The sequence below is a fragment of the Capsicum annuum genome, chromosome 1 (assembly GCF_002878395.1).
Source record: "Capsicum annuum cultivar UCD-10X-F1 chromosome 1, UCD10Xv1.1, whole genome shotgun sequence".
Lineage (NCBI taxonomy): Eukaryota > Viridiplantae > Streptophyta > Magnoliopsida > Solanales > Solanaceae > Capsicum > Capsicum annuum.
In genome coordinates this window covers 159,199,561-159,213,045 of record NC_061111.1, presented here as the reverse complement: position 1 = coordinate 159,213,045, position 13,485 = coordinate 159,199,561, and the positions used below count along the sequence as shown (strand labels likewise).

General features: G+C 37.5%; 1 protein-coding gene across 2 annotated transcripts; it reads right to left on the bottom strand.

Annotated features, from left to right (window-relative positions):
- Positions 1 to 5,787: 5,787 nt before the first annotated feature.
- On the bottom strand, positions 5,788 to 13,208 carry LOC107840630 (L-cysteine desulfhydrase). Of its 2 annotated transcripts, XR_007046146.1 has the most exons (3): positions 11,553 to 13,169; positions 7,901 to 8,054; positions 5,788 to 5,941 (listed from the first exon to the last, which is right to left on the bottom strand). XR_007046146.1 is itself a non-coding variant. In XM_016684551.2 (2 exons), exon 1 carries the CDS (start codon positions 12,915 to 12,917, stop codon positions 11,556 to 11,558), a length of 1,362 nt encoding a protein of 453 aa, XP_016540037.1. In that variant the 5' UTR covers positions 12,918 to 13,208; the 3' UTR covers positions 5,788 to 5,941; positions 11,553 to 11,555. The 2 variants fall into 2 exon arrangements, 1 of the variants encoding a protein (XP_016540037.1); XM_016684551.2 differs by lacking the exon at positions 7,901 to 8,054 and having other exon boundaries at positions 11,553 to 13,208.
- Positions 13,209 to 13,485: the final 277 nt, after the last annotated feature.

Genomic DNA, 13,485 nt, shown 5'->3' with positions numbered 1-13,485 from the left:
CAACTTCAAAAATTTTAAATAAAGTGATATTTCTTTTTATATTTTTATGGCCAAACACTACTAAGTTTACTTAATTTTTATATGGTGATTTATCCTATTAATCTTTTAAAGAGGTGACAAATGGAGTACAAAATAGATTGTGCATCTGTCATGTGACCCATTGATCTTGTCGTGTTACCCATTGATCCTAAGTAATATCTTGTGTTACCAATTGATCCCAAGTAATATCTTTACACAAAGTAAATTTTTTTAAAAAAAAAAAGGTTTGATTTATTTATTTCTCAAATTTAACATGGAACATCTTATCATGAAGACAATAAGTATTTTTTTGTTTCTCAACATTCAATTATCTGCGACGCAATTCATGTCTAAATTACTATCACACCTTATCATTTTTGATGGTTTGAACTGCACAAACAAAATTAAGGGAACAGCCCAAAGAAATACTATCAAGGAAAAATGGTAAAGAGAGAACCAACATTTAGTGGTAAGTAAGAGTGCAAATCTCGGCAGTAACAAAAATCTGGCATTTAGGCAGAGGATGGTTAAAAAAGCTAAGCAGCTGCAGTTTGAGATTCAAACCGTGCACTATCGACACTCAAAATTCCTTCGCCACAGAAAAATAGCAAAAAGTAAGTCATATTCAGGTGGCTTGTCAATTTTTTCCTTTGTTCATTTCATCTTTAATTTGAAATAATGAAAATAGTCTCTCAGATTGTCATTTTAAATCGTATTAAGTCCCCCTAGTCAGTTCAGTAATGAAATTGCGTGCAAACACTAAAGATAAAAATTCCATAGTAACATTTTCCAATCTACCTAAACTTCAGTGAGCAAAATTACTCAATAATTGTGTGGGTGCAAATACCTCAAGAGATAAGACGAGAAAAGACAACAGCAAGCAAGAAGCAAAAGGTACAGCAGCACAAGTTGCTGCTTTTAGCTGATAGGTGGGCGTAGAAACAATGGTACTACAAGGAAACCCAAATGTGTAATATGCCATTTATATTGGTACTTCTGTTTGTCTATTGAGGACTTGCAGAACTTGATTTCTAAGACAACCAGATGAGTGCTGAACCAATACCTGATTTAAGCTAAGGTGGATCAAATAAAAAATAGGTAGACAATCTTCACATCAGTTTTTAAGCCATCGAATTCACGTTACCCAGTGAAGACGGATGGAAATACAATACTTCTAATTCTTCTTATTGACCACACTGCAAAGTACAACAGCTTTGATGCCAACACATGTCATTTGGTCAAAGTTCTAAGGCATATCACTAAAATTTCACACTACACACAAGATGAAAGGGTCTTAAGCACAAAATGTTACTAGTAAATTGTGCAGAATTCTATAGCAAGGAGCTAACTTATTAGGATGACTGGCACAACACGCTAAGATTAAAAGCATTCTGGGAACCCAATTAATAACACACAGCATTCGAGGGAAGTGATGAAATTCCAAAAAATAGAGCATCAACGAAGAAAATCTACAGGAGTGCTCAACTCCATAGGATTTGGCTGAAAGTGGAACATTACCATCTGGGCATAACTTGCAGATTATCATAAGCAGCAATGACCTAATTTAAGAATTCCTCAACAATCCCCTAGAACAGCCATTAGAGGAGTACGAATTCATTCTCTTGAACAAAGTGCAGGCAAGAACCAAGAAGATAACAGTAACAACACAACATATTCACAAGAGGAAACAAGAAAAAGTATATAGGGACATGAGCATCTTCATCTAACATAAGACACGGTGAATTAACTGGAGCAAGTAGGCTACTATCACAACAGAACATCGTCACGAGCAAAACTCTAGCACCTGATCTTAGATTCAAAAACATTACACAACGATCTTAGATTCAAAAACATTACACAACGTAACCAGAAAGAATATTTGAAATGATCCACAAACTTATCTGTAGATCAGTACATAAGCACGTGTTATTTGCAAAACCTTGTCCTTACTACAATAGAATCTCAAGTTATTTTGCACTGGACCTGATCTAGTACTTTATTTAGTATCACATTATAAAAGGAGGGGTGAATTTGAGATGTTCTAATAGCCTATATGCATATCAGAAATGGGGACATGTCATTTTTTGGACCTTGTCCTCTCAGAACTATGGTTTCTGAAATTATATTGCAGGTGTATATGAGATGTTTTACATAGCCTCTACGAAGATCAATCCAATGGCATATGTTATTTATTAAATATAGTCTTTCTTGAAAAAACTTCCAGTTAATCTATATGTCAAGATGTTTCAGAAGCGGTAAAAGATTTCACAAAGAACAACAGCATACCCAGTGTAATCCGACAAGCTGGGTCAGGGAAAGATGGTGTGTACATAGCCTTACCCTAACTTGCATAGGTAGAGAGGTTGTTTCTTCTGGACTTTCTGCTCAAGTAAAGCCAACAAAGCTTTAACAAAGTGAGGAGAAGAAAATTTCAACACGTTATAACCAAATTGTTCAACACATTATAACCAAATTGACATTTACTTGCTCTTACTGAGGCTCCTTAGTAAAGCAACATCCATCCCTTTCTTTTCTGTCAAAAGCTCATGAATCATGTGGGCGTGTTGGATAAAGGGGTTAGACACAAGAAGAAGTGAACAACAAATAGATATATCTAAATATCAGATAAGAATTAAGTCCCAACATCTCAGTATCAGACAACAACAACATGCCTAGCGTAATCCCACTAGTGGGGTCTGGGAAGGGTAGGATGTACAGACCTTACCCCTACCATTTGGATAGAGAGGCTATTTCTGATAGACCACCAGTTCAAAGGAAGTAATCAAATCAGGAATAAAGGGAAATAACGACAGCAAATAAAACAAGATAAACAACGCAAATGAAATAACAATAGTAGTAAGAAATGAAGAAAAAGATACTATATGAATACTAAATAAGGAAAAGATGAGTAGAGGAATAAAGGGAAATAACGAAAACAAAGTAGCAAGAAAAACAAAGCAAATGAAACAACAATAATAGCAAGAAATGAATAAGAATAGTAAATAAGGAAAAGATGAGTAGAGGAGACTAGCCCCTTAGCTCTCCAATATACAAGTAGGACAACACTCGGTCACCCTCCAACCTTTACCTTTATCCTCGACCTTCATACCCTCCTATCGAGCCATGTCCTGACTAATCGCCTCTCCCAATTCTTTTTCAGACTTTCTCCTCTCCTAAAACCTACTATAGTCAATTCTTCACACCTCCTATCTGGTGCATCCGGCACGTCTCCTCTTTACATGCCCGAACCATCTCAGTCCGCTTCCTTTTTCGTCTACCATGGAGGAACTCCCACCTTGTTTCTTATAACTTCGTTCCTAATCCTCTCCTTCCTCATATGCCACACATCCACCTGAGTATTCTCATCCCCGTCACCTTCATCTTTTGAATGTGAGCATTCTTCATTGGCCATCACTCTACCCCATATAACAAAGTAGGTCGAACCACCTCTCTCTAGAACTTACATTTCAATTTTGGTGCACATTCTTATCACATAGTACCCCAAACGCTACTCTCCATTTAATCTACCCCGCTCCAATACAATGTGTGAGGTCATCATCTATCTCCCCGTTTCCTTGGACTATAGATCCAAGATACTTGAAACTTCCCCTTTTGGATATGACTTGTGTAGCAATCTTCATTTCCACCTCTACCTCACGCATAACATCACTGAACATGCACTACATGTACTCTGTTTTAGTCTTTCTTAACATGAAACCTTCGGATTCTAGGATCCGTCTCCAAACTTCCAGCCTATTGTTAACTCCAGAGAATCTCTTAAAAATTCTTTAAATATAAATATAAGTTACCCCTAATACTTTGGGCTTTAGTATAGTATAAGAGCACAGTACATGAAGTATGAGCTAGGCATACATGTTTAAGTCGAAAAGGGTAGAGTGACGGACCCATTATCCACCAAGTTTCAAACTGTGCACCATTGGCATAGGGAATTCCTTTAGTTACCAAAATTATAAACACAAAAGTCAAAAAAACATCTACAAGCTTTTTTGCTTAGAGTCCATGCACACAGCCCTATAACTTGCTTATCAACGCGCATTACACGAGTACTACTCAATCTTAACACTGTTTGACTATGCCAATTGCGGCCTCCTCTTTACTAGCATCCTTTCATACGATAGATATGTTAACTAACACCGGGTAACGATGTGTGTGTGTGATTTGAGTAACTAACTTATTGATTAGGCATAACAATGTCAAGCTATTCATTAAAAGGGGGCTCACTACCACTTACTGGATAGTACCACAAGAAAGACGAAGGTCATAAAACACTTTCTATACGTTTCGAAGACTAAATTGGCATGGGTGATAGGAAACAAAGTTACTAACCTCAACCAATAAAATCAGTAAGGATAAACAGAGAATAAACTCAAGCAACAGCGAAAGGAAAACAACTTAGAGAAGGAACAGTAGCAGGTCAGTGGCAACTCATTAACAGAATGCACAAGTGCCCAGCCCAGGCCAGGACATCATTCCTTTCTCCTCCTCTAGCTGCTGGTGAGGGTCAATCGACCGATCCCTGGAACCACATTCGTTGATACGTATATGGATAGATTGATAATGGTTCTTCCGCTCGATGACGAGGGACCCCAAACACTCATTAAACAAAGATACATCATGCTAGAGAAAGAGATAGATTTCCAAAAAAATTCCTTCTTCAAAATTGCAAACATAGTAGAGTAAAAGACCAGTACATAAGATTACCGCTTCAAAAATTGGATCGATGAAAACAATTTCAAACAAGAATCGATTCTCTATATCGTTCCAATTTCATTTGATGTCCCCGAAGGGACAAGGACTCTAATTTCTACCCATATCTTTAATGTTTTAATAATCTGGCCATGCTTCATTTTCCCGCTGAGGAAAGATGTTTATTCTTGAGACCTGTTTGGCTTACTCCAACCAAAGGAACAATCTGTCTGCGCTCTTCTACTTGATGATCTGAGATGCATGTTAATGTTAGCTTAACATCAATCTAGACTAGAAGGGTGGCAAATTGGTTGATTGGATCAAACTGCTCAGTCAAAAAGTAGGCGCATAAACGAACCCATTTCGCTGGGCATAAAATTGATTGGTTCCATTTTCCGTTCACTTCTGCGCTATTGCTTAAGTAGCACTAAAACTAGTCCTCTTTGTTTCACTCTTTTTATGTCTCACTTGCTCATGCAACCAGTAAGACTACCTCAATTCTCAATTTTTGGGGGTATGTTAAGAACATCATGTAACACTTTCAGTTGAATGTACAGAGGAAGATTGGTTACATGTAATAGGTGGAGCTTGAGGATAGTAATCATTGTTTGTCTCAGCACAGCAATTTACTGGCCAGTTATAAAACATGTTTTTTAATGAACAATATCTAATGATGAAAGGTACTCTTATTTTCATATGGTAAACCCCACCATTGACATGAACTGTCAAAATGGGGAGACAATGAGAATTATTATGGTCGACCCTAACTAGCTTGGAATTGAGGCGCAATCTTTGCATACAGAACCCCATTCCCTGCCAAGGAATCGGTTGTGGCTCTTTCCCTTCAGCCTACAAGTAGGTAGCGGAAGAAGTTAGGGGCTCATTAAGGTTAGAAGATTGTTTAAAGCTAAGGAGCAAAGATGTACCCAAAAGAAAGGAGTCTACCGCCCCATGTAAAGTGACTATTTAGGAGAGACCAAAAAGTCTAGGAAATCCAAGCACCAAAAGAAGCAATAAAGCTTCAAAGTACTACAGAAATATAATCCTAATTCTACTTCCAAATTAGAACAATAATAGGTATTTATTAGCCGCTTACAATGCTTCTTCTACAAGGATTATTCTTGATAACAAGAAAACTTCTACAAGTTGTTTTTCAGAGTACAAAACTCCATACAAATTGGTGAAACAACCTATCAAGAAACTCTCAGCAGAATTCCTGCAAAACAAAAAAACGGAATAAATAAAATTACCTACATAGCCTTCAGTGTAGAAATTGATCAAATGTCCATATCCAATAAACTAGATGTAGGTTATACAACTGAAAATAAATATGAAATGAACCTTTAGAACATACTGCCATACCCGGCTACATTAACTACAGAGTTAGTCTTTTTTCTCAATATAGATTTTGCATGAGTACACTATGTTCATTGTTCACAAAGTATTTTCTTGTTGTATCGAATGAAAATATGTGACAACAGTGTTAACGCATATCAAGAGAGAACCTACATGGCCAAGCTCAATATCTCTACTTGTAAATCGTACTTGGAGACACAAAATCACCCAAATGCAGATGTTTTTTAAGACCTGTTGTATCTAATGAAAATATGTGACAACAGTGTTTAACGCATATCAAGAGAGAACCTACATGGCCAAGCTCAATATCTCTACTTGTAAATCGTACTTGGAGACACAAAACCACCCAAATGCAGATGTTTGCAAAGACCTGTTGTATCTAATGAAAATATGTGACAACAGTGTTAACGCATATCAAGAGAGAACCTACATGGCCAAGCTGAATATCTCTATTTGTAAATCGTACTTGGAGACACAAAACCACCCAGATGCAGATGTTTGCAAAGACCAAAAAGAGAAGACATTTGGATTCAAAGGCATTAGCTGCCTGTATCATCTACTGTAGGCAAACAGAAGAAAGGAGAAATTTTGACACGGGAAAACAATAATTAGGGGGAGAAAACTTTAAAGCACACAAATTGGGAAAGCCAGATTTATGATTGCTTCATTTAATCCTGTGTCATATTAGATATGCATAGGAGAGATTATTGTTTCTCTTCTCTTTTCCTAAATTCGCTTCTTTTGTGCCACATGCTAACCCCACATCTCAAGAATATCCATCCAGTTGGTTCAATTTCTAACCCTCACTGTGTCCAGTTTCCAAAGTATCTGGTTCTCCAGTTTCAATCATGGTTTGGTTTGGATAGGCTTTTAAATTTTGATTCTGAAATTTGAATTGGGCCATTTCAGAACTGGGCCCAAACTTCTCCTTTTCTCCAATTTGGCCCCCGACTCCACAAACGTTGTACTGAGTTGCCATTTGTTAAGCTGGATCTGACAGGGATTTGTCCCTCTCCAATTCTACTAATTGAATTCTTCTTGTCATTCAGTCATTTGCATACCACCAATGTCCATGGGTTTCATAATCTAGGAGTACATCTTGGTTGAGATCCCAATATAGGAGTTCAATAATAATCTAGCAAGTAATTTTTTATTTGTACACACCGAAGACCACATAATTTTTTATTTGTACACAACGAAGACCACATCGTCATTCACCAAAAAAACTTGTCCAATCCAACATATGTCCTCTTTAAAATAGTTAGGGAACTCGGTTATCTTTCGTGCTATGCAAGTCCAAATATCTCATCATCATCCTCTCTTGCTCATCTACTGCAATTTAGTAGAAGCCAATTGAGAAGCACTTAAGTGATGAAAACTCGGTGCAATGTAAGTTAACCGTTTTGCCCCATCTATGCCGATTACAGTAAATGCACCAAGGAGTAAGGACGCACCAAATGCAAACAATGCTTTTGAGAAAATGCACATTGAGCCTAACTCAATCCCAAATGCTAGTTCATATGTGAGAATTGTCAAAGATCATATCCAGACAGTCAGACACAACAATCACTCTCTGAGCTAGTGTAAGGCATTCTAATCCCCATATGCCCAGGGCTAAGCATATAAAGCATGGACATATGACATGGGGGGGCACAATTGAATAAACCTATAACACGAATGTGTTGGACTCTTTATATTAAAAAAAAAAATGAATAAATAATCCAGATACCATGATAAAAGTAGACTTTTATCCTAAATCAACCTCAAAAGGTAGCTCATAAGGTAAGGGTTGTCCGACACCATACAAGGAGAAAATAACCTTGTTCCTGCATGAGCACTTGCGAGAGGACATGGATCATCTCTTACTGCATTTCTAGATAGCATCACTCTTGTGCTGGGAGCTTTTAAGACAGTTCTGGATACAATGCAATGGATCATTTAAAAACCGGGAAGGGCGCACTATTGAGTTGGGCCTTCAGAGAAGAAGAGAAAAAGCAGATCGTGGACGCTGCTGTATTAGCACTTAATAGATATTATGAAGGAAGAGAAAAAAGAAGATATTTAAAGGGAAGAGCTTGTTAATGTACACATAAAGCATAGCATCCTTTCTTTTAACATCTTTTTGGTATACCTATCAGGTTCTTATTTGTATTAAAGTTTGGATACCTTACCTTCAGACTTTTGTCTTTCTGTAAATTCTCTAATTTTTGGCATACCTCTTATACACAAGAGAGTTCTCAATGTTTTAAAAATCCAAAGCAAAGACACAACAAGATCAGCTTGAAGTGGAAAGTGAGAAGTGAAGTGCATGAGCTTATAATTAACAGGAAACTGAAAAAAAAGTATCAAAAATCAATGGATCCAGCACAGCTTTTTGTATCAAGAGAATTTAGTACAATTAAGATTGTTTGGAATTAAAATAACTAATTTCAGCATCCAGTAATGCCGATATCAATCCAACATCCTCAGAGTTAAGACTTAAACGAACTACCGATGCTTATGGGAGTCACTTAGTGCACCATTTTTGAAGCATAAACTGTTCTTAAGCACATGGCTTCACTCATGAAGCGGTAACCCCCAATTTAGCATCACTTCATCACTTTAAGCACCAAGGTTATGACTTCTTATAACACTGGGAGTTTTCCCATTCTCAATAAAATATACACTTTACTCAACAAAGATACAAAAGGAGACAACAGCACATTATTCACCACCAACATGGGACTTAAAAGGAGCAGCACTAAGGAGACAAAAGTCTAGTTTGTTTACAGTTCCAGTCAAATCACTGCACTTCACATAACATATAATTGCAATATCGGAACGCGAAACTTCTTCTTTGTTGTCATCAGTCATCACATTGCTACATTATTGGAAGCATCATCTTGTTGAAATTGTCAGAAATAATGAAGAAAAATATTATTGAACTGTGTAACTACATTATTACACTGAGACCCTATTTATAGACACTACATTCTAATCCTTTTACAAATAGGACACTACATTACAATCCTTTTCCAAGTAGGATTCTATATGTTATTCCCATTCCTACTCATATTCTTACACTCCCCTCAAGTTGGTGCATACAAGGCATATGTACTGTTAGAATAATAGTAGGAGTAGGAATAGTATACAGAATCCTACTTGAAAAGGGGATTGTACTGTAGTAACCTATTAGGAAAAGGATTGGAATGTAGTGTCTATAAATAGGTTAATAATGTAGTTATAACAATTCAATAATATTCTTCTCATACTTCTCACATGGTATCAGAGACTCTACGATCTTGGTAGAGAATCAAAGAGCTTAAGATGCCGGTGGGCGGCCATAACCCATATATGCCGCCCGTCCAGCCAATGATCATGTTTGCAAAAGTTAGGCCACCACACTTTTTTTCCCTACGTTCTCATATCTAATTTGCTTAGTACCGTGCATCTTTTCAGACTACTTTCTCATATCTGAGTTGCATAGCATCTTGTGCCTTTTCGGTGACTCCTAAGATCTGATTTGCGTAGTTCCATGCGACTTTATATTGACTCCTCAGATCTGATTTGCGTAGGGTCGGGTCATCATTCCGACCCTACCCATATAAGTTCTCCTTTTCAGTCGGATCGTGCTGTCATTCTGATCCTACCTATATAATTTCTCTTTTTCAGTAGAGTTGTGTCGTCATTCCGACCCTACCAATATAATTTCTATTTTTCAGTAGGATCGTGTCATCATTCAGACTCTACCCATATAATTTCTATTCCTCAGTACCATATAATTTTTTCTCAAATGGTGACCACTTTTCAGCCATCAAATCTAATAATTCAGCATGTGAGTATGTTCCAGCTAGTTCTTCGGTGACTATCTTGTTCAAGATCTACTCATCTCTTGATTTCAAGATGACCCTTATATTTTACAATACCAATTTCCGACAATTTTTCAGTGACACATTGACTTTCCGGCGATGTTTACTACTTTTTGGATCACTTTTTCAGTTTGTTCCGTTTCAGTTGAGGTCTCCCAGACGTCCAAAGCAGTCCTTATCAGTTTTCTTGCAAATATCTTCACCAAGTCCCTCATCGATCCTCGTATTAGTTACATCCATAACAAGCTTGGTACATATGTCTTCTATGCACCAGCTTGAGGGGGAGTGTTAGAATATGAGTAGGAGTAGAGATAGCATATATAATTCTACTTGGAAAGGGATTGTAATGTATTGACCTATTAGGAAAAGGATTGGAATGTAGTGTCTATAAATAGGTTAATAATGCAGTTATAACAATTCAATGACATTCTTCTCATACTTCCCACATGTACCAAGCTTGTTATGGATGTAATTAATATGAGGATCAGTGAGAGAATCGGTGAAGATATCTGCAAGAAAATTAGTAAGGACTACTCTGGACGCTTGTGAGACCTCGGTTGAAAAGGAACAAGCTGAAAAAGTGGTTGAAAAAGTAGTAAACGGCACCAGAAAGTCAATCTATCGCTGAAAAATTGTCGGAAACTGGTATAAAATATATGGGTTATCTCGAGATCAAGAGATGAATAGATCTTGATCAAGAAAGTCACCAAAAAACTAGTCAAAACATGCTCACGCGCTGAATTTTTAGATTTGATGACTGAAAAGTCGTCACAATCTAGGAAAAAATTACATTGATAGGGTCGAAATGATAGCACGACCCTACCAAGAAAGAGAAATTATATGGGTAGGGTCGGAATGATGACACGACCCTATTGAAAAGTAGAAATTATATGGGTAGGGTCGGAATGACGACATGACCCTACTGAAAAAGAAAAATAATTTGGGTAGGGTCGGCATAATGGCACGACCCTAACCCTACATAAATCAGATCTGAAGATTCTCTGGAAAGATGCACGAAACTACGCGAATTAGATATGAGAGTAGTCTGAAAGGATGCATAGCGCTACACAAATCAGATATGAAAAAGTAGTCACCTGAAAGATGCACGGTGCTACGAAAAAAACATATGAAAATGTAGTCACCGGAAAGATGCACGGTGTTACGCAAAGATATGAGAAAGTAGTCATCGGAAAGTAGCACGGTGGCCCAATCTTTTGGTAACATGATCATTGACCAGACGGACAGTATATATGGGTTATAGCCGTCCACCAACAGCGAAAGCTCTTTGATTCTCTATCAAGATCGTAGAAGCACCAATATCATGTGAGAATAATGGATAAAAATATTATTGAAATGTGTAACTACATTATTACATTGAAACTATAGACACTATATACTAATCCTTTTTCCAAACATGACACTACATTACAATCCTTTTCCAAGTAGGATTCTATATGTTATTCCTATTCCTACTCATATTCTAACCGAAGTGATTAGAAAGAAACATGACACTATGCACGTGACAATAAACATGAAGTACAGCACACAAACTCTAAGATATCTAGTGTGCACTTAATTAACAATCATGTGCCGGGGAAGAAAATTGTACAAGCACAATGATACCTCTCATTCTGAGCCAAGCATCTTACAAGTAACTCCATCTCGCACAAGCTGTAGAATTGCATCCTTCAACTTTATATAGTCATCAACCTTATTGTAAACCTGATGAGAAATCCGAGCATATCCTGTCACATAGGCATCACCACCATCCTGTAATTCTTTTATCTCCTGGTAGTGAATTGGGACTTCCACTCCAAAATGGTCACGCAAACGAGTTCTCAAATTTAAAGCATCCTTATCACTGAGAATCCTAAGGTTAGCAGGCAAACCAACCATTGCCATACTTGGAGACATGTCAGGAGGGCAGCCAAGCGCTGTTCCCCAAGCATTGGCCAACATTTGTCCCATTTCAATCACCGCATTATGATTCCTTGTCCTAATTCCCTCAATCCCACCCTCAAACCTATTTATAAATTCTAACACCTCAGGTATAACTAGTTGAGAGCTGTAATCTCGCGTCCCTATCCACGCACTTTCAATGGCTAATCCATTACCATATTCATGAGACACCACAGGATGGTGTAGATCAGGGGATACAGGCGATTTCCGACAGTACAAAAAGGCAGCCGATGGAGGACAGAAGAACCACTTATGCAAGTTGCTTACATAAAAATCAGCTCCAATTTCTCTAACATCGACATGAACATTCCCAATAGCATGAGCAGCATCAACAAACACCCGTTCCACACCTTCTTCCCTACAAATCTTAACCAAATCACGCACAGGAATAACAACACACGGCATTGACGTAATATGATCAATAATAGCCAACCGAACCTTCTTCCCATTCTCTTTCCCCTTCGCCAATGCTTTACGAAACTCAGCAACAATCTCCTCCTCCGAACTTAGCGGAAACGGCAAATGCACCACAATCACAGAACCACCAGCACGAGTAACATACGCCTCAATCGACTTCTTAACCGCCTGAAACGCACAATGAAGCATAACAACAGCATCTCCTTTCTGAAACCGCCCCTCAGCAAACGCCCAACCAATATGCTGAAGAACAATAGCGGCCGCAGTAGTCGCGTTATCCACAAGAGACACCTCCTCAACATGCTCCGCATTAATCACATCCTTAATAATCCCCCGCGAATGAAGAATCCTCTTCTGTAAATTATTATAAAAGAAGTCATCGGGTTGTTGTAAGAAACGGAGCTGCCAGAGCTTCTGAGCTGCGATGATTGACGCCGGACAGCTACCAAAACTACCATTATTAATACGAGCTATTCCTGGCTGGTGATGGCCGAACTCTTCAATTACTTCAGAATCCGTAATAAACAATGAGCTGGACATCTTGGGTTTCTTCGCTAAACGGTTGTCGTCAGAGCCGTTAGCTCGATGGTCATCATCGTTAGCCGATTCCATTTGGAGATTAGGGTTAGGGTTTTGGGTCACCGGAAGAGAAGAGTGATAGGATATGTTGGTAACTGGCGAACACGGCTACATTTCAAAATGATTCATTATTTTTTATTTTGTTTTTAAGGATACAGACGTCAACATTTGGCTACATAGAAATGCCGCAATATTTATTGAAAATCAATCAACAGTTTTCGTTTATTTTATTTTATTTTTGGCTATTAATGGTTGATTTCTTGTTTATTCCTTTTATATTTTCTTTGTGACGAGTGACTTTTATAGATTGTTTGATAATAATATAAGTTGGATAACCAAAATCTGGATCATGTATGTTTTAGAAATTAAATTTCAACTAGATTGAAAACGGAAAGTACAGAAGTGCACAAATAGGTGAAGGACCATAATTTAAAATATAGTTAAAATTTATAAAATTGTTATAAATGTATTTACATTATAATGAATCTCTATCAAGATCTAATAAGATCTAATTGATATCTATTAGCATTTGAAGTATCTGACTTTTAATCAGAAACTAGGTTCCTTCATTGTAAATCATCCCTCAAGAAAAGAAATAAGA